At 43.7% G+C, this 21,910-nt stretch overlaps 1 protein-coding gene across 1 annotated transcript; it reads right to left on the reverse strand.

Annotated features, from left to right (window-relative positions):
• Nucleotides 1–981: 981 nt before the first annotated feature.
• On the reverse strand, nucleotides 982–20,616 carry LOC144720235 (protein lin-7 homolog C). Its single transcript, XM_078596792.1, has 6 exons — nucleotides 20,496–20,616; nucleotides 15,238–15,356; nucleotides 12,485–12,556; nucleotides 9,623–9,832; nucleotides 5,997–6,167; nucleotides 982–5,553 (listed from the first exon to the last, which is right to left on the reverse strand). The coding sequence occupies exons 1-5, from the start codon at nucleotides 20,533–20,535 to the stop codon at nucleotides 5,997–5,999; spliced, it is 612 nt and encodes a 203-aa protein (XP_078452918.1). The 5' UTR covers nucleotides 20,536–20,616; the 3' UTR covers nucleotides 982–5,553.
• Between the last annotated feature and the right edge of the window lie 1,294 nt (nucleotides 20,617–21,910).

Here is a 21,910-nt window from a genome sequence, read left to right on the forward strand (position 1 = left end):
CCTGGCCACCTTTGTCTCCCCAGTGGTGATGTTTACGCACCGCACCAGGTCATTTGATGTTTAGTCCACCTAGTGGAGGCCCAAGACCAGTTCATATAATCATCACTGGTATTGACCATGTGCGTGAATTGAACCCGGGTGGTGATCGGGCTTCGTAGCGCAGCAGGTTAACCACTGCACTGCCGCTCCCCACTGCTTTGATCTCACACACCAGCGCCACCTGCAGACCGGAGAGCCGGCTTCCTTCTGCCCGAAAAAAACCCCCCATTAAATCCTGAGATCGCAGCAGCACGAAAATGACGTCACTATCTCAAGATAGCCACAATGTTATCATGAACTCCTGGCTCGCCATCACCCAGGTATAATCGAAGTTGAGGGAAGAGTTGAAGCTGGGGGTAATATGCTATAGCCATGGCTTTTGGAAGAAATCTGCCCCCTCGAAACACGAACTCTGCTCGCTCCCCTGTTTGTATAACTAGCCCTGCAAGAGGGTGACCGCTATTACAGCAGGGTCTTGAGGCTGGAAGGTGGTCCCTGGCTCGCCCTCATCTCTCGGGTGACCTCTGGTGAAACTGCAACCCCAGGCTGGGGATCCAATCGTTGTTCTGAAATGTCACTGGGTGAAGATCCTGCTCGGAGAGGTCCTCTGCTTCATTACCTAATTAGTCGCTGGAGGCAGTTTCCATGGGCAATTGTCAAGTGAAGGTCCTGGGACTTCACAGAGGAGCATCTGGAAGGCCCTCTGCAAAGGTTCTGGGGCAGACAGGCTGTCATCCCCTGCCAACTAATTATCCTTGCTCCTGTTGTATTGAGGTGGCAATGTCTTCCAGTGGGGCTTGGTCAGAGCATGAAAGCCCTGCCCTCGGCATAACACGAGTCATGGAACTTGCCAATTCTGTGAACATTTTCATGACGTGGTGGGGGTTTTAGGAGCCATTCATTTTCAATTATATTTTCTCTAAATGACAACGGGGAGAAGCATTTTGTGCTAAGCATTTGTTTTTATTAACGTGAACAATGTTGGTAAATAGGCAATATTACACGAGGAACTTTACATTTGCTTTCAGCAAACATGTGAATATATGTACACTATATATATAAAAAAAACACTATCTCCTGAGCTGCTATAACTATTACACCACAACCAGAAACATTTTAGGTTTGATATGATCATTAACAAGTACACATCTTCAGGATAAAATGTTATAAACACCCCCATACGAGCTCATGGGTCACAACAGCAGGAAGCAAATCACATGCACAACGTTCAATGAGGAATGTTACAAGGCAACTCCACCAGGTGAGGTGATTAATGAACTTAGACAATAGGAAATCGAGCAAGGGTTTACAAAAAAAATTACAAAATGTGCATAAAATCCCACGTATCATTAAAGATATGACTGCTAACACCATAACAGCATATCAAAATGCACATCAAGCAGTAAGCACATGATCAAAAAGTTACAATCTACATCTCTTAGCAAAGCTATAGCATTCGACCACTTCCATGCAAACAAGCTGGTAACTGCATGCCTGCAGAGATTACTAAATGTCACTCCCAAAGCACTTGGACTAGTGGTTTGCTGAAATTACAGAAAATTATAGCGGTTGTCTGGCCAACTATTGTTCTTTGCTCGACTCCCCATTAATTTCCACATCAGCCAGGAGTGTGCACTTGCATGCAGAGCAGCGCTTGATTAATATGCAAACTTGCGAAATACTGTATACTGATAATAGTGAGGCTCTTTCAGTGACCAACAGCTGAGAGCAAGTTGATGATTTAAATATAGACTACTCAATTATGCCAATTGTAAACTGTAAATGGGAATAACAAAAAATATTTTGAAGCTTAATCTGCGATTTCCCAGTAGTCTGCCTTTGTAAAAAAAAATCAATTCAGGAAAACCGTAACACTTTTACTGATAGTGCAAAACCGTGAATGAACCAAGCAAGATATGCTCCTAAGCAACTTTCACTCACTATACTGAAGCCAAGCATTTATTTGGTCGTATACTCAAGGTGCTAAACAGGAAACAATGTCAGCAGGCTAATCTTGGCTAGCACTCGGTAAAGCTGCGATGCACTTTTCTTCGTCATAAATCCTCCACCCTTTAGAGACTGCTCAGAGCAAAGGGGGGGGGGGGGGGCGAGTGTGTGAAGAGAAGTGGCCGAAAGGCGATGCGACTCCCCGCGAAGCATGCAGATTCATTCATTGCTGCATCAAAGCGTGTAAAACTTGTGTGCAAAGCTGCATGTAATTGAATGTCTGTGTCAGGGGAAATGGAGGCTTGCCATGCCACAATACGTCTATCTACTGATATGACCTCAAAACTGGAATGTGCACCCCCTGCTGCTAAAACAGAAGCGAGGCTTTACTGGATGTGATATGAACTAGCCTACTTTAATATTAAAAAGGTAATTCAATAATCATCCGTTAGATCTTTTTCTCAACTTTATTCCTTCTGTGCAATGTTTACATGTTCTTTTTTGCAAGCCAGAAAATTACGATGTTACTTTTATCACCAAAGACACCTTTGCGAGACATCACTATTAAATCCAGTGACTGATATTTCAGTTTCCAACAGATTAACGTGGATGTTACTGTGTTTTTATGTATAAAGAAAGAACGTAAAAAATAATTGGAAATAAAATTTCTTTACCCAATATTACCAATGCATGAACCTTAGCAAATGTGAGAACTGGAAACTCAACGCAAACCAACAGATGAAAATCAATGGTTTGCCTACCTCACTTATGAGACTCTACTAGATGGAACCATTAATGTCCATGAGCCAAGGCCAATTACTGCTTTGTTAATATAGATGTTAATTCACAGAACCTTATTTTATTCAAGCCAAAAAAAGATCCACTTAAGTAGTACGTAAGTAATTCTGCAAGCTATTACTTATGAAGATGGTTTTATGCACTAAGGGATTTGTATTTAACTATTACTTTTTTTCATTGCAAGATTGAATTTTCAACATGGTGTATTTCGATTTAAAGCTTTCGTGACTGCAGGGATTCATCTTCTTGGTTCTTTCGGTAAAGTCACGTAGAAGGGAAATAATAAAATAAAATAAAAATATGTTTTGTTTTTATGTTTTATTTTTATTATTTCCCTTCTACGTGACTTTACCGAAAGAACCAAGAAGATTATGGTGTATGTAGCCAGCGAGGTGAAACCCCAAGCCATGCTCCGTATTAAATGAGTTCCCTTTGCTCACAAACACGGGTGGAGACAGAATGAAGGTGTTTGGGGCGTGCAGCTTAACCATCCACGAACCCATGCACCCCAACATCAGCTTCCATTCTTGTGGGTTTTTTCCCAATTCACTGCATTTGTGGGCCCACACGGCCTTCTAGTTTTACAGGTGGCTATTTTACAATATTGTCACATGCCAGTTACGCATTGGCCAATGTCTCAATACTTTAACCAGCCGGTGTGTGAAGATTACAGGTAAGCGTTAAATTACTGGACTGCGAAGCCTACAGAAACAATGAAGGAATGGCAAGTCCCTCTGCCATGATGCACTCATCTACCTGCAGTTGATCCTGGCTTTACGTGGCAGTCCTAAATGCAGTCTTACACTGACTTTGTTGTGAGGAAAAGACAATGTTAGGCGTCGTATTAGTGTTCCATATTCACTACCCTTGTGAAAATGTGCTTTATGTTTAGAATCATCGAAACGGTCCGAAAGATGCGAATGCAGGTACGCATAAAGGAACGTAGCCATGTGTGTGTGCACGTAAAATAAGCGGGCGAGTTCACAGGCTTAAAATTCACATTAGCATGAAACCGAGTGCATTGTGCAAAACCTTGTGCTTAAGGTATCACACCACCTCTCTGAGATTGGCCCATAGCGTACGGCAAATGTTATTCACTGTAAAAATAGGATATGACAAAATATAACCCATCTATCTAATTCTATATTTGTAAGTCTGCCAAGGTTTGGTTGGCCTTTTAGATGTGTTTCAATAAAACTTACTCTACACACACACACAGACACTTACACACTTGATAAGGTAATATATATTATATATACAAGTGGTTTTAAAGGATTATTCAAAGGTGCAGTCGGTGACTTGAGATTAAAATTAACTTACAAAGGGCTGGCTATGAAATAGACTGGAAGTTTACACCAAACAGCCTGAACAATGTCGGCATGCTGTGGTGACTGGTTCAAAATAAAAAAAGCAGGCTTCAGATATGGATGAAGCCTGTCAAGCAGGCTCAAGTGCCAGTCAAAAATAGCCGGTGTTTTTTTATGCTAAAAATTAATTTAGACCATACAGAATTTTGTTTGATCTTTTTTACTGGGATTTGGAGAAGCTCAGCGGCTACATACAGGGTGCTTCAAAACAAATGTGAACACTTCTGAGAATTAGCAACAACCCCACAAGAAATGTGCTGCCTTCGGGCTCTGGAGACCACCTGGAGAAGATTCCAGGCACGTGTTGACAATGATGGCAAACAAGTGGAGACTCTTTGCCTTGTTGACGCTATTAACATACATTTGTTATCATGTTATAGTGTATTATCTGTTCTTTTTCCATTAAAGACGAGTCCCATATAAGTGTTTAAAAAAATGTAAGCACCCTGTATATTGAGATGAATAGCAAAGTACAAACAGAAACGTTATGAATACGTTTTAACTTGACGGTGAATTTCCCCCGAGACATCCATGATAGGACAAATTTTGCCTTCAATAGCAGATTCTGTTCCTGGCAATGTCAGACTGCACCTTCAAATGTGTGCTTTTGCAGGGGTAAGATTACAATAAAGAACTAGTCATCTCTATGTATATTAAAATTATACATTTTTGGGGGGCAGCTGTTTATGGATAAACATTGGAATAGTTTTGAGTCATTCACTCAGTCTGTTTCCAGCCTCTGACTCTTCTATTAAGTTTCATTTATATATTAATATAAAATTTAGGCAAGGAGGCTGTTTTGCATCACATTAAGAGTTTGTTCATTTCTTATAGACTCTACATTAAAAAATAAAGGTTTAATATACTCAGCGTTTGCATTAGATGGAATAGTCCCCGGTGTATAATACAGTTAGAGGGGTTCTTGGCATTGCTTTTAAAAATGCAATGGATAAAACAAGAGGGGGTAGAGGTGAAAATACCATTGCCCTATACACACCAATTCTGAACACACTGGATGCCTGAAACATGCCTTGGACACTGTGATGCAGATGGTCAGCAACATTATCAGGGGAAACTTTTGCACCAATCTATTAGAGACAAAGATTTTAAATCTGCAGCCCAGCAGGGGCAGAATTAAGCGTGCGACAGATTATTGCATCTTCGCAAAAAATCCATACAGCAGTCGATTATCTTCAGTCAACTATCGGCAGTACTCACTTAAAACCTTATTCACTTGATGATACCTTATTAATTTCACATTTTCTTATCCAATCAATGAATGTGAATCAGCTTGAATAAACATGGGGAAAACAACACCTGCTTCAAGGTTGCTGCTGCAAATGTTGCGGTGCTGCAGCTTGTCTCCCATTTGCTGACCGTTTGCATCCCAGTGTTCCGAGGCCTATGGACAGCAATAGGGAGAGCAGTGAGACGTGGGGGGGGGGGGGGGGAGATTCACCACTTTCCCGTTACGATGATGTACGTGTATCATCAAATTTTCTTCCGATTCCTTTTCAATGACGTACGTGTACATCATCAAAACGAAACCGGAAGAAAAACTAAAACTAAATCACTTTTATCGGTACCAAGGCTCCCACAAGGTCATACAGGAGGGCATGTCGCACAGTTTGGCGTGAGTTATCATACAGGTCGTGTCGCTAGTTCTCTGTGGTGAGCACAATGTGTTTAAAATCAACGACTCTCCGCCTCTCCAAATAAAATTTAATGCCAAGCCGCTCGCGCGCTCCAAGATTCGGAGGTGAATGGGACGCCCAACCCTGAAACTTGCAGACGTCTCTGTAACGGGAAAGGGTTAACCACGCGGGGGAGGGGTACAACCCACACCTAAGAGAAGCTGTTGTTGTGCGTCTGCCGGCGCCGTGCCGTGCGCAGCTTCTCGAAGCGAGCCTCCATCTCCTCCAGCACCTTGGGCGTGTAGCGCACCACCAGCTTCACCGTCCCCTGCGCCTGCTTCAGCAGCTCCACGGCCTTCTCGTGGTGCTCGCCCTCCACACTCTGAACAAGCGTAGACAGATTCCCCCATGCAGCATTACTCGCGGCAGAAGCACGCGCTGCATGTGTGTATGAATGTTGAACTCATTTCGCACCGCACGTAACCAACCGTGCTAATGGGGAGGTGCGGGGGAAGAACAACAAATTAAACACAAAAAGCAGTTCTAAAGAACACCATTGGAACCTCATTTGCCAGTAAAAATATGATAATTGTTTTTTTACCCTTCTATCTGGCAACAAAACTGACACCTTTTTTTACAAGGAGTCATGTTTGCATAGACCACAATACCTGCAGTCATAATGCAAACAAAAAACATAACTCTGATAATGTGCACTGTCCTTCAAGGACTGCACATTATCAGAGTTATGTGCACATTATCAGAGTTATGTGCACATTATCAGAGTTATGTTTTTTGTTTGCATTATGACTGCAGGTATTGTGGTCTATGTAAACATGACTCCTTGTAAAAAAGGTGTCAGTTTTGTTGCCAGATAGAAGGGTAAAAAACCAATTATCAGTTCTAAAGAAATGAGTTTGTAAATCTGGATTTTAAAATGCACAGCTCCAGTGGCTTCCTCATATCGGAAGGAAGAGAGTTCCAGGCGGCTGCAGAAGCGCATGTGCTGTAAGCAATCACCGACTAATACCAGCCTTAGCAAGGCACGCGAGGGGGTGGTGCAGCCGGCGCCCTGCTTGCAGAGATGAGAAGCCTGTGACAGATTCAGACAGCACTTGCCAGTATGCTAACCGCTGCGTTACACGTAAAGAACTGTGAACACTCAAAGAGCAATGTACTGTCAGCTAACAATCAGGTACGCGCACATGAACGTTACTGAAATGTAACACAAATATATACATACATGGAAACACTCAAATACAGAGGACACCACTGTTTAACATTATAGACGGTGCATACAAATGCTACGGGTGAGCACCCAATAAAGAAAAGCATGGCCACAATGGGGTCACATAATCACCACCCGCGCGTGCCTGGCCATTTTTGTCGGCCCAGCTCACACACAAATGCCAGGCCATCCACTATAACGGATTTACGCTTACAAGAGTCTACTTTAGATTCCTACAATGCAAAAGAATGAAAGTGGCTTCACGCAAAAAAGCTGAAAGGAAACTGCTCACAGCTGTGCTACTCTTTCTTACAGTGTTGATCTTCTTTCGCACCGTACGTAGCCAACCATGTTAATTTGAGGTGCGGGGGGAAGGACAGAAACGAAACACAAAAAGCAGTTCTAAAGAAATGAATTTCCAATTAAGATTTTAAATTGCATATCTCCAGCGGCTTCCTAATATTGGAAGGAAGAGCGTTCCAGATGGCCGCGGAAGCGCATCTGCAAGCACGCAATACAGTGACTGCCTTTATTCGATGGTTAGCCAAAAGACGCTGCGAGGATGACTAGAGTTTGCATGATGGCTTATATGCTCAGCAAGGTGTTGTGGTTCATTTGTGGCAAAGACTCTGTGTGTAATGAGCACGACCTAATAATTTATTCGTTCGACAAACGGAAGCCAATGCAGCTCGGCGGGGACCGGACAGATACGGTCGGATCTTTCAGTACCCGTCATGATACGTGAATTTTATACGCGCTGCAGCTTGCGATAAACACTTCAGCATCTTTCGAGACGAAGAGCCATCTCGGGGAGCCAATTCGCATCTCACTGGACGGCACTTTCGTCGTCACTCACTGCTAACGCAAACGTACGAGCAAACCCATGAGCAAACCCACGAGCAAACCCATGTGGGACTCCGTGCCATTTAATGTGTTTTGGCATCACAGTCGGGGGGCCGTACGCCAACAAGGCGCACGCCCTGCAGTGTGAGACCTCCAAGGCGCATGCGTCAAGAAGCGTTTTTCTTCCGAATGCAGATTAAATGCACAAAAAACTAAAAGTTATTAGCGGAGAACGTGCACATGAAGAAGGGTGAATGACGCCAGCTGCAATAGCCCAGCATCTGCTCTCGGACCCAGTGAGGACATCGTGTGGAACACATTAGCATGGCACGCACGCATAGCCGGACAAACTCCAGGTGATTTCAACGCTGGTGCACCGACGTATATTATTACAGACAAGCATCACACGGTCCCTGTAACAGTCAGACGGTATAGCTAGTGTCATGGTCATACTATACCATGCGATACAATGGATTCACATGCGTGTAAATTGTGGAAAAAGCATTGTCAATGCACCATGTTGCATGGTGAGAAAAAGATGTTGGTTTAATATGGCGGTGGTTAAAATATGGTTAAAGAATATTTAGCTGTGAACATACAATAGTGACACTATTAAAAGCAAAGATTCAGAATCAGATTGTACCGCCAGGCCAGATGCAAGCACCCATTACAAAACCACCTAGGCAATCACTGCCGTTATTATATGCTGTGTATAACACGGCTGACCTCATGGGGTCTTTCATAGATTTAATGTAAAGATCCAACTATGAACCATCTGTGCCTAGAATGTTCTGTCATTCAGTGGTGAGCGTTGGATTGCTAGATACTGGATTAAAGAGGCAATTGTGTGTCTTGTTTATATAAGACGCTTAAGAGATTACTGTACATACAAATATCACTATTGAGCACAGGGGAGAATACTGTACATTAAAATTATAACACGTGTCTTTAGTGTCGTCATTTCCCTTGGAAGCAATCATTTAAGCAAAAAAAAGGAATTTGCCAATAGCACTGCCTTCAAATAAAAACATATATCAAAGGCCCTACTTCAGAGCACACAAATGACAAAGGGTAATTGCCCAAAACATCGCCGATTATATATTTTGTTTCTTCTTACAAGGCAGTGTCACTGACGAATGCGAGAATGTGTGCTAATTATGCTTGTCCACCACTGTCACGAAGCACCACCAAATAGTTTGTTAAAATTCAAGCTACCAAAAACTGACCATTGTTATCCCCACTCTACCTTAAGATCCCTTGTTAAAAAGTTCCCTAACTTACTCTCTCTGCAGCCCTGAGGCATTTGTGATTTGCCAATTGCCAGTCGTTCTTTCCCAAAGTGTCTTTCTGCTCAACTGAGCATTGGCCTAAGTAGTCATCTCCCCTCTCATCCCTGAGCTCATGGTGAAAATCCTATTAAGGCGTTAACACCGGAGCTAACCGTTACACCAAACGTAAATTGTTCCTTCACCAACCAGCAATGTTATTGCACCACTGGTGACTTCTCACTAAGCGATACTACTCAAGAGTGGTTGTCGTATTGAGAGGCCTCTTCCATAGGAATGTGGAATTTCTCCCACTGGCTCAGAACCACCAACAAAGCATCATGCCCCATACTTGTTCAAATTGTGACATGGGTATCCTGATCGAAACTTCATTTCGAGGCCAATTGCATTATACGTGTGTCATCATTTCAGCGCAGGTGAAAGTTTACTGTGACAGTGCCAACTCAAAGTCATGGCAGTGGTGAACGAGCTCCCTGTCCTCACCACGCCGTTGACAGAGAGAAGCTGGTCCCCGCGCTTGAGGCCACCCTGCCGGTCGGCCACGCCCCCGGGGATGATGCGCGAGATGTATATGGGCGAGTTTTGCTCTTTTCCACCCATGATGTTGAAGCCCAGGCCCTCGTCGGTCTTGGGCAGTTCCACCACGCGAGGGTGCGCGTGTCCTTCGCTTGCCGCAAATGCCGCCACGGTGGCCTGCACGGCCCCCGCACACACGACAGTTAATCTGCTCTGCCACTCCAGACTTCCAGAGGGCACATGATGCGACTGCATGTGCACAGCAAGCGGACCCCATGGTTGTTCTTCCCCCGGTACCTCCGATTAGCACGGATGGCTACGTACGGTGCGAAAGTAAGTTCAACATACATGGTGCAATCCCAATGCCTCTAAACCAGATTATAAAGAATTGGGCATTGAGGGGTCATACTCTGGTTTGCCAGAAGGCAATACAGCAAAAAAAGCACACTCCACCTGTTCTGTTTGTATGGGATAGTGTTTCCCCCTCGCATGCATGGATTTTTTTTCTGGGTGCCCTGGTTATTCCCCCATATATAAACTGTCATTAATTGGCTGATAACACTTTCATATATAGAGGACCGCAGAGCTTGGGTAATTCATTGGCGCAGACTCGTCACGTGGTTGCCTTCCTGCTTGTCTGTGGTTCCTCCTCGTGCCTCCGAGTCATTCTCTCGCTACGACAGCGAGCGAATATTGTGCGGCGCATACGTTGAAATCATGATAAATTACACATCCAGTTGCCGTTAATGGCAAGAAGGTAAAGTCTGAGCATTTTCGGGGCCACTCAATAGGCAGTGTCTGTCTGATAAAATCAGTAATGGCCAAGTGGTCATCTCCATTGGCAGCCTGAGCCAGCGATGTAAATTCCACAATTTCCATGGTGGGAGCCAGGATCTCCACAGCATGACCACCGTTGACCAACCACGTCGTTACATTTATCAACCCCAGGTGTAATAGGCCGGGTTGGACAACCCTCAACCACTTGATAGGCCCAGGGAAGCTGTAGCCACTTGCTCCACAAGTGGAACGTGAGGAGCAGCCCAGATTGTGACTGTGGCCACCACTCAAGTCAGACGATTGCCCCACATACTGAACTCCTTGGCCTGAGAGAGATCCATTGTGGCATCGCGACCACTCGCTCCACCTCATTTGAAGCCGTTGAATGAATCGCTAATCTCGACATTAAACTACAACTGCTTTCTCAGCCATGTAGAGATCAAGAACCGAGATTTTAACGTACAACTTTCCAATTGCCTACCGCTGTAACCTCATTCAAGCCTCAAGCAGTGGGTGCCATGATTATGTAAAGAAATGATTGTCCACTCAGTGTAGGATTTTGAAATGAGTACTCAATGAACCCAGCGAGCTACAAGAGGGAGTGGTGTGGCCAACATTATATGGGACTGCCTATGTAGCCACAGGTTTGATGGACAGGGGTGAAGGGTTAGTGGTAGGATCCTCTTGAAATACCACCCTTTGGTGCAGACACACATTGACAGTCGAGGCACAATGATGCCCATTCCGAGTGCAAGCAGTGTCATTTTTCTTCGGCATTGCAGTGCCACGAGAACTTGATGATGTAAGCAAGTGCACGATAGAGCAAGAGCCATTATAAAAAGCAGCAACTGCCAAAATCTTCAACAAAACTAATTTTACATGCACCAATAATTTATGGAGGAATTCATTTTCATGTTTTTTTCCTTCCGAATTAACAAACATGCTTTCATGAAGCCCATTTTAATGAGGGTTCTACTGCATTGGAATGAGTGAAGGGATACGATTTATAATGGCATGCAGCATAAAAATAAATTACATTACTGCCCTCATTATATCCTTGCCCATGGAAGAACAAAGACATGAAGAAAAACCTCTTCATATTTACATAACGCATCAACTGAATGTGTATTGCTCCTTACCGCTAAGTATATTTGCCATCTGTAATGATCTTTTTCACGTAATGCAACTTATGAAGCACAGCATGTTGTACATTGCAATGGCATCGTAAAACTGCATTGCTGTACACATTTTAATCAAATCTACGTTCAATAAACTAGCATGATATCTAGCCTGATGGTTACCCAAGCCAGAGTAAGTAATAAATAGGTTTCAACTTGCATTTCAATACATATTGAATGACATTTATACAGAACAACAATAGACCAGAGTAAAAAACATTTTGTATAAACCTAAATATTTAAATATTAATATATCAGTATCTTTACTTTAAAATTGTATGCATTAAAATGTGCAAATCGTAAATTCCCTAAGATGTATATTGAAACATTTTCATGAAAATGTGTTACAAATCACACACACAACCATATTTTGTGCATGAATCAGTTACAATCTTAAAGAGCTGGAAACAGTAGCATCCAATCCATTAGTCTTAGTCGGGACATCACTCGTCACCTCTACAGCAAAAGACCATTAATGAAGATTGTAGATTTAATAATAGGGTTTTTCCCCCTTTTTTCTGGCAACAAAACTGAAACCTTTTTACAAGGATTCATGTCTACATTAACCACAATACTTGCAGTCAAAATGCAAACAACAAAAAACACACTATGATAATATATGCATTGTCCTTGAAACTGATTAGTCCACACCAAGGGACGGCTTTCATATATTATCATAGTGTGTTTTTTTGTTGGCATTTTGACTGCAAGTATTGAGGTTAATGCAGACATGAATCCTCGTAAAAAGGTTTCAGTTTTGTTGCCAGAAAAAAGGGGGAAAAACCCCATTTATTATATTTTGGTACTGGCAAAGGAGGTCTAATGATGATTGTAGATTTGTTAGGGGCTGTCGGATTATGGGTTTCAGCTTTACCTTTGCGGTGGCACTTGCTCTGACCTCTGCACTGCCACTGATGCCGACTGTCTCGTACACATGTTCATAGACCTGACAACACAACCGCGCACGCACAACAACAACAACAAACTCGCGCTTGCTACGCATCGGGAAAGAGGCAGGGCAATCATTGCAAGTTTGCACGTCGCTGTCAAAACTCAAAGATTCAGAAGATATGGAAAGGCCATTGCTGTCATCTCTGTTTAGGAAAGATCACTACTTTGGTGATTTGTAGAGTTTGAGGGCACAGAGTAGAAGTGTAGATTTCATTAATTGGTCTCAATGCTCAAATAACCCGGGATTCCTAGTGATGATCAATATAGCAAGCAATGTCATACAGTATAATGAACAGCATCAATGCAATTACACTAATTGATCAAACACAGCTCGTGGTGAGGTAATCAATATCCAGAGTTGCTCAATTCTAACTGTACTGGTGTGTGTACCAACACTGTTTAAAGGTCCAAATTACAGTCCAATGTTACTAATGAGCCGCGTATAGGACACTTCGATATCCACCTAAATTATGTGTGGTATGAAGGAAGACTTGCATTATATTCGGTATATAATTATCATTGTTTAGAAATGAATGAACTCCAATTGACTGCAGTAAGATGCACCTGAATTGCACGATCAGCTACACAACACATTATGCCGTTGGCGGTCAGAAACACAAAATGCGGATTTGTCTTTCACAAACACAGGCACTGCTGACACATGCTTAGCATTTGGCTTTACACGCTATATTATTTAATCCAAAAAAGCTACACATTTTTTCCTCCAACCTAGTTCTGTTTTTTAAATTCCAACAGGAATGATAACAAAGCTACAAGGGTATCAGCTACAACATGGCTGCAGGTTTACTGAACAGGCCCATTGTTTGTCAACCGTGCGGCAGCTGTAAATGTGAACCCTCAGAGATAAGACCGAGGCCAATATAAAGCAAGCAGTTGGCCAGTTGTGCTAATGGGGACACAGGCTCCCACGTGCAGCTAGCGTCCCATGGGTGCAGGTAAAAAAAACTGCTCATTTTGTGACTCACTCTGTAAATATCCCCGGTAACATCTAGCCTGCATATTCGCCAATTAATTCATTGTTATATTCATAACAAGCACAAAATGACCTTAAAAAGCAGAGAGGCGTGGGTGAATATATTAAAGAAAAGTCTTCAAATTCAGATAGAAGGTCGACACCAACGCCAATGTTGCGCAGTGAACGAGGGATTGAATTCCAGGTGACTAAAGCTGTGACAGCAGCAGCGACCTTTGCATCGTCTAGTTCGAGAGACGTTGGGGACGTTGGGGTTCGGACAAGGAGGCCACTTTTCGCAGATCAGAGGCTGTGAGATGGAGCGTACGATGAGACGACAAACACTTACTAGGCCAGTTGAAAGCTTTCATGACTGCAGGGATTCATATTCTTGGTTCTTTCGGTAAAGTCACGTAGAAGGGAAATAATAAAATAATAAAAATAAAACAATAAAATAAAAATTATGCTTCATTTTTTATTATTTTATTATTTCCCTTCTACGTCACTTTACCGAAAGAACCAAGAATATACTTACTAGGCCAGTTGACCCAATACATGTGCTAGGGACAGCGACGTTGTACAAGATGTGTTGTTGAACTGGAAGCCAGTAAAGAACATTTAGAACGTCTGTGGAACGGATAAACTCATGGGACGTGTCTAGTGCCGAGCACTGTGTGGGCGAGACAATTTTGGATGCACTGCTGACGCTTGAGATGTTTTTGTGGATATGCTGGAGAAGACAGCCTTGCAATAGAGTCCATTCTGGATCTGACGATAGAGCAGGTGATGGTGTTTGCCAACTCGGTATTCAGGAGAGAACGAATATGACGAAGTCCAGTGGTGGTAATTTCCATTGTCTGCTACTGCTTAGAAATAAAAACTATACATTGTGATACATAGCTGCAGAGCGGCATGCAGTTCAAAGCGTAATTTTAATGAGTACGTAGCTGCTTTGTGTTTACTCCCTTCTATTTTAGACGATGTGGAGTCATGTAGTGGTGGTATCTTAGACTACCAAAAGTATGTGGGGAAGTGCATTATTATAGCATTCACAGAAATAATCCTGAAAATAACAAAATGTACATTTACGACAAACCGCAGTCTATTCTTAATCAATAAAAGAGATTACAAAGTTAATGACACGTTATGTAAAAAAAACATTTTCAGACAAGGTCAAGAACATAACCCTATTAAGTTAAGTTTTTTTTTACTCACTGCATGGCAAAAATCCAATGTTACCAAGTGCCTGATTATAATGTTAGGAATGTCAGCTGTGATGCTTCTCAGCTTCGAAGCTGAGAACATGTTAATCCATTGTTGAATATCTGAATCAATTTTAAGTTTTGAATTTTCAGGTATAAAAACTAGAATCTACATCCCTCTATAACCTACATCTACCAAATTAAGCATGAGCCCAGATATTAAGTATACACCTGAACAGCAGTGTATTCAAATGATAGGTCTGTGCGCAAACTGCGGCAGACCTCAAGCAATACGCTTATCATCTATTTTTCGGCTTATCTGCCCGCAGGGAATTAAAACGTGAAAAATTTGTAACAAGGAATGGTCAGCATTTACACCATTGGAACCTCATTGGAAACTCAAAAAGGTGTCAGTTTTGTTGCCAGATAGAAGGGTAAAAAAACAATTATCAAGGAATGGTCATTTGCATGATGACGCAGGCAACAGTCTACAATGCTCACCTCTCGTATGGCAGTACAAAACTCGCTCTGCAGAACCCTTTGAAGTGCCTGCAGCTTCTCTGAAGGCACCTCGCCACTCCGCTGTAACTTTTCCAAAAGCTCTATTGCTCGCGCAATGTCTGTAGGGAAGAAATATCATTATCAGCGTTATTACAAGCATGCACAGGCAGAGACACCACGGGAAATCGGTGATGAAAATCAATGCCCTTCCTTGTAAGATGCACAATGCAGTGGGGTTCAATAACAAGGTGCTAGAAAATCATTAAATATTCCTGTTATGGAACAGAACCTTGCTCCAATGCAGTAAAAGATAAAGGATTGTTACGCATATGATTGTTACGCACTCTGCAAAGTGTCCAGCGCAAGTCAATTTTCCAAAATGACAAACATTGATGTGAAGTCTATGTGACATGAAGCTCAAGAAATACTAAAAAGGAAATCACAAAGTTGCAAGTTCTTGAACTGCTGGTAAAAAAAATTGCACATTTTCAATTTCATTCAATTTGCGTCAAAGTTCGGAAAGGACATTTGTCGGAATTACTCAGGTTCGACATTGAGGGAGCACCAACTGAACAATAATTTGGCACAATCATATATAATTCCTTAGCAGCGCCTTACAGACAAAGCCACAGTTCACCAACACCCATGCCAAGTCCAAGCCTTTGCAGCACACGCAGCAAATGAGCATTGTGATTCAAGCCCGCAAGTGTTTACATAGCTAAATAAGTTTAGACATGCACGTTGCTTAAATAAAACCAACACAAGATAAATAATAGGTAAACTTTTTTTTTCGAGATTATAGCATTAGAGACAATTAATCGACTTTGTATAATTTAAAGGAATGGTCTACAATTCCAGGAAATAATGTATTGGCTTTGGTTACTGAAGCATCCTTTTCCAGCACTCAATTAATCTGATGGAAGGGTGCAGACGGCTTCAGTAATTGCAGGCTCAGCGCTCACACATACTTAAATCACCGAATTCTGTTTTATAGGCCCCATTAAAATCCAATTGTAAGAAAAGCTCACAAATCAAAACTCACATAATATGCATAATTCAAAAGCACAATCATCGCCATTAACACCATCATGACCATGTTCTTTAAAAAAGCATTCATCATAACCATCAGCATTATTTTTTTACACGACGACCATCAATATAACAAAACGTATTCAGCATATCCATGCTCCAATGAGAACTGACTAGTGTTCACCTCTGTGGTCCTCAACGAGTGTTGGAAACTGATGGTGGTGGGAGCTTGTCTCCCATTCTTATTCAAACAGGCCTTTTGGAACAAAAGCTAATACTGACATCATATCATGTGGTGCTCATTGTATTCACCCCAGAGGGACAAATACCGTAGGTGAGTCGGCTCCAGTCCTGGGCTTAAAACTCACACTTTTATGATTGTGAGGTCGAGTACTGAAATGAAAGCATTATCAAGCCATATACAACTGATATACAGTACTCGTTGCGTCTTTCCGTAAAGTCACGTAGAAAGATAATACATTAAATAATAGAATACGACGTTTCTATTGCAACACAAGCATTCGTCATCAGGTAGAACTACATTTGAGAGAGAGCCAAAACACAGACACGAGACACACAGACAGGCAAGCAGAGAGAGACAACACAGAGAGAGACACACAGAGAGAGACACACACATCATAGACATGTGTAGACAAATGTTGTGCGTCTGTGTTGTCTCTTTCTGTGTGTCTGTCTGTGTCTCCGTGTCTGTGTTGTCTCTCTCTGCTTGTGTGTCTGTCTGTGTGTCTCTGTGTGTCTATGTTGTGTGTCTCTCTCTGTGTGTCTCTGTGTTGTCTCTCTCTCTGCTTGTGTCTCTGTGTGTCTATGTTGTGTCTCTGTGTGTCTATGTTGTGTGTCTCTCTCTGTGTGTCTATGTTGTGTCTCTCTCTGTGTCTCTGTGTTGTCTCCCTCTCTCTGCTTGTGTGTCTCTGTGTTTTGTCTCTCTCTCAATTTTAGTTCTACCTGATGACGATTGCTTGTGTTGCAATCGAAACGTCGTATTCTATTATTTAATTTATTTTCTTTCTACGTGACTTTACCGAAAGAACCAAAGAGTAATTCCTGCAGCCACGAAAGCTTCAAATCAAATTTGATATACAGTACTCAATGAAAGTTAAATGTATTACAGGACCAGTGGTCTTGCTTATGATAAAATGAGAAGGGTCTAAAAACACATAAACATAAAGACACCAGGAAAGCACAAAGCTAAAAACGCACAGATCAGCACAAGTGGTACACTTCTGAGGAAAATCAAATTATAAGAAAATGACAGATTAATCTGTCGGAAATTGTAGACCCTAAATTAAAATGTGATGCATGCGTAATCATATTACTCGCGTGGATAATTCGATGCACCCTCCAATGCAGTATTTGACAGATATTGCCTTAACCAACAAATATAAAATTGTTTATGGGCTTTCACTTAAGCTTTGCCATCTTTAAAAGCATAGTCACTTAAAAGCAGACATTCTCCTCCTCTATCAAGGTATGGTCACGTTAAATAATTTACAGTTTCGACGTGATACCCAACGAGATGAAGAGTGAAAAAAGCCAGCCCAGTAACTTTGACTCAAGGGCATCGCCTTTTAAAAGTTGTCCAACATCTTGAGGAATTCAAAGCATCCAGAACCCTACAGATACTGAACTACAACAAAAACTAACTTTTTTTTATTTTACCTGGTAAGGCCCACTGAGCAAAAAAACGATTGTTTCAGAAGCGACCTGGACACAAATGATAGCTCAACGAAGTGGCTTAACATGTGGAAATGTATAGCAGTAGCCATATACTCTCTAAAGGCATGTTCATTTTAAATGTGGAGGGAAAATCGGAGGACCAGGAGAACAATCCACGCGACCATGGGAGAACATGCAAACTCCAAATATAAAGCAGGCCGTCAGGTTCGGGATCGGACCCACGACCTCCGACAAGGATAGGCGAGAGGGTGAAACCTGGGCACTCTAAGTTTGAAGAACGTGGCTCATTACAATAATACACCAAGTAGAACAAATATATAGATGGTACAAATACAGATTAGCACGGTTGGCTACGTACGGGGCGAAAGAAGTTTAACGTAATGTATCGATCAGTCTTTTCAAATACTGTACACCATAAATACGTTTTATATTATAAGCTCACGTCATGGTAAGTTGTTACAGTATATTCTTCATGTACACCACATGGTATACACACTGTAATGAGAATATATGGACGTATTGTGTTTTACAGTTTCAAAACTGCAGTAATGTATATTACCAAGTCACAATGCCCCCCATTCAACCACTAAATGGGGTGGTGGCAATCATTTTTGATAGCTCTGTGCCAATGATGGAAAGTCCACATTTATACGAGAGGGGTTTCGTGAATTTATACTACAACCATATGGATATATATTTATCCACCTGGTTCAATTATATCAGTTTCTTGTCCATTACACGAAGACATGATGACCATGTGGGAACTTTCACAGTGAGCGTTGCACCACCGTGTGTCAAAGAACAGCCCTGGATGATGATGATGGCATCAGAATTCCTTCTAAAGTCACTTCAAAGGAATGTTTTGCCCATTTAGCGGCACACCTTTTTAATAAAACCACAAAAAGTCGTGTGGCGCTTATTGGTAAACCCAAACTACTCATTCTATGAGTTAGATTAAGCTTAAGAGTTACAAAAAATATACAATGTTTGAACAAACCACTACACCTGAAAGAAGCCAGTTTAAGCACGGATGGCTGAAACCCACATTCGAACTCGAATCTCACCGAGGTGCCTTGCTGGGGGCCAAGAGACACCCATAACCCAGTGAATTAACCCAGGAACTAAGTGTCTAGGACTCTGAATGACATTGGATAGGCACCCCTAAAGGCCACCCAGCCACCTTCTGTTGCCTACCCTCAACTGGGTTTTTATTGACCCCGATGGGCCGATAAAAGGGAGACGGACACCGTGAGAAATTTATAATATAAGGGATTTATAATATAAAAAAATTATAATACAAGGGATTTATAATATAAGGCATTCAACTCGCATACTCGCAGCCTATCCATGTATACACTCCCTGCAACAATCAACCACGTTAGAGTTACATGCACCAACAACATAACAACCTTTAACAGAGGGTTGAGGGGTGGGGGGCACACAAGTTATATTTATAGCGAACGCCTATTAAGACCGGCACGGCGGATGAGAACAGCACGACACCCGGCCGCCTTTATCTTCCCAGATCTGATGTCTATCAGCATCGCAGCCACCGGGCTGAGCCGACTGAGAGGGGAGAGACATTCGAGACAGATTCAGATGGAACTTGTCACCAGGGGTTACATTGTTTCATTATTTATCCGGGTCGTTAACAGACTGAAGGTGACGGCAGGTGACTTGGTAAGGATAGTGGGCCACGGACGTAGCGAAAGGTGGTAATAATCCTGGACTGCGGTGTGCCGAGTTGTGGGATACATGTCCAGAGTCGCCGGCATCGTGGGTTGGATACTCGATGTGGTGTGCCCACCACCACCACACAACCACCACACCACCACAACCACCACCACACCACCACCACCACGACCACCACTACACCACCACAACCAGCCCACCACCACAACCACCCCACCACCACCACCACAAACACCCCACCACCACAAACACCCCACCACCACAACCACCCCACCACCACAACCACCCCACCACCACCTCACCACCACCACCAGACCACCACCACAACCACCCCACCACCACCACAACCACCCCACCACCACACTACCACCACACCCACCACCACCACAACCACCCCACCACCACAACCACCCCACCACCACCACCAGACCACCACCACAACCACCCCACCACCCCACCACCACAACCACCCCACCACCACCACCAGACCACCACCACCCCACCACCCCACCACCACAACCACCCCACCACCATACTACCACCACAACCACCCCACCACCACCACCACAACCACCCCACCACCACCACCACCACCGGCTGCTCGCCACTGACGTTATCCGGAACCAGACATCGAATCTGCGCGGGTATTTTTTTCACACCGCAACTTAACACTGCCCGGCCACTCACCATCGCAACACAACATCACACACAGAGATGACCGCGGCGAGTACTCAACACGCCAGAGAGTAACTACGAGCTGCTGCTGCTGCTGCAGTAGTAGTAGGAGCCCCGTGCTACTGTCGGTGGCTGTGGCGGTGTCGCCGCACGAAGACGGCGCTCACCTCTCTCGAGGCGGAGCGGCTCCATTGGCACCGTCGCCATAATCGCCCTGCGAGTCGCGGGGTGCGGGGAGGAGGAGAGGGCCTCCTCGCCCCTCCCACTGCCTTAGCGAGACAGCCTATTGGCTCCCGGCTGCACCACGTGCCCTCCGCGGCGTCTTCCTATTGGCTTCGCTTGGCCACTCCCTCTCAAACGCCCCGCCTCTTTCGCCTTCGCACCGCGCTCATTGGCTGAGAGCAAAGTTTGACCTGGACGTTCCAACAGAGCTGAAGGCTTTGTGATTGGTCAACGTTAACTTATGGGCGTGGCACGATATGGAAATTTTCCAGGAAGGTGCGTTGCTACTTAATATTCATACCCTGCTTAATATTCATAACCTGAATTTCGATTTAAAGCTTTCGTGACTGCAGGGATTCATATTCTTGGTTCTTTCGGTAAAGTCACGTAGAAGGGAAATAATAAAATAATAATAAATAACAACATTTTTTTTATTTCCCTTCTACGTGACTTTACAGAAAGAACCAAGAATATATATTCATGGCCAATATCACAATCAGAATATGATCATTATGGCGGTACCCCGGTGTACCAAATGATACAAACTGGTAGAGGCAATTAAATATTTTATTTCTGGGACATTCAAACTCTTTAAATCCCTGCAGTCACGAAAACTTCAAATCTAGATTCTGGGACATTATACTGGTAGGAACCCACTGGTTCCACTCGCCCACAGGGGATTATTGTGTCCGTCCGTCCGTCGTGCAGGGAGGGGCTGGGTGGGGAGGGTGGGGAGGGGTGGGGAGGGGCTGGGTGGGGAGGGTGGGGCTGGGTGGGGCTGGATGGGGAGGGAAGGGTGGGGAGGGGAGGGTGGGGAGGGGCTGGGTGGGGAGGGTGGGGAGGGGCTGGGTGGCGGGTGGGAAGGGTGGGGCTGGGTGGGGGGTAGGAGGGTGGGGGCTGGGTGGGGGGTGGGAGGGGTGGGGCTGGGTGGGGAGGGGCTGGTCACCCCGTGGTGCCCTTATAAAACTCAACGTTTAACCTACTCACGCCGGCTTGTGCCCGCCCTCACAGTCGGCCATATTTGCGGAATACACCACGCCGTTGTGGTGTATTTAAATGTACAGGGTTTGAGTGCCACGGTGGCGAAATGTTAACTCTCTCGCCTGGTCTGCAGGTGGTCGTGGGTTCGACCCTTGACGCCTGCTGTTGTATATTTGTAGTTTGCGTGTCTCTCTCGTGGATTTTATCTCTGAGTCCTCCGATTTATTTCCCTCCACGTTTCGAGGACAAGAAGCCTTTAGAGTTTAGAGTATGGTGCCGTCCATAAATGACGTCACGCGATTTTGGACGATTTTTGACCCCCCCCCCTTCGTCACACGACGTCACAAAAAGTCAGACCCCCCGCTAAAATATGACGTCA

Source organism: Lampetra planeri, chromosome 8 (assembly GCF_965212315.1).
Source record: "Lampetra planeri chromosome 8, kcLamPlan1.2.h2, whole genome shotgun sequence".
Taxonomy (NCBI): domain Eukaryota; kingdom Metazoa; phylum Chordata; class Hyperoartia; order Petromyzontiformes; family Petromyzontidae; genus Lampetra; species Lampetra planeri.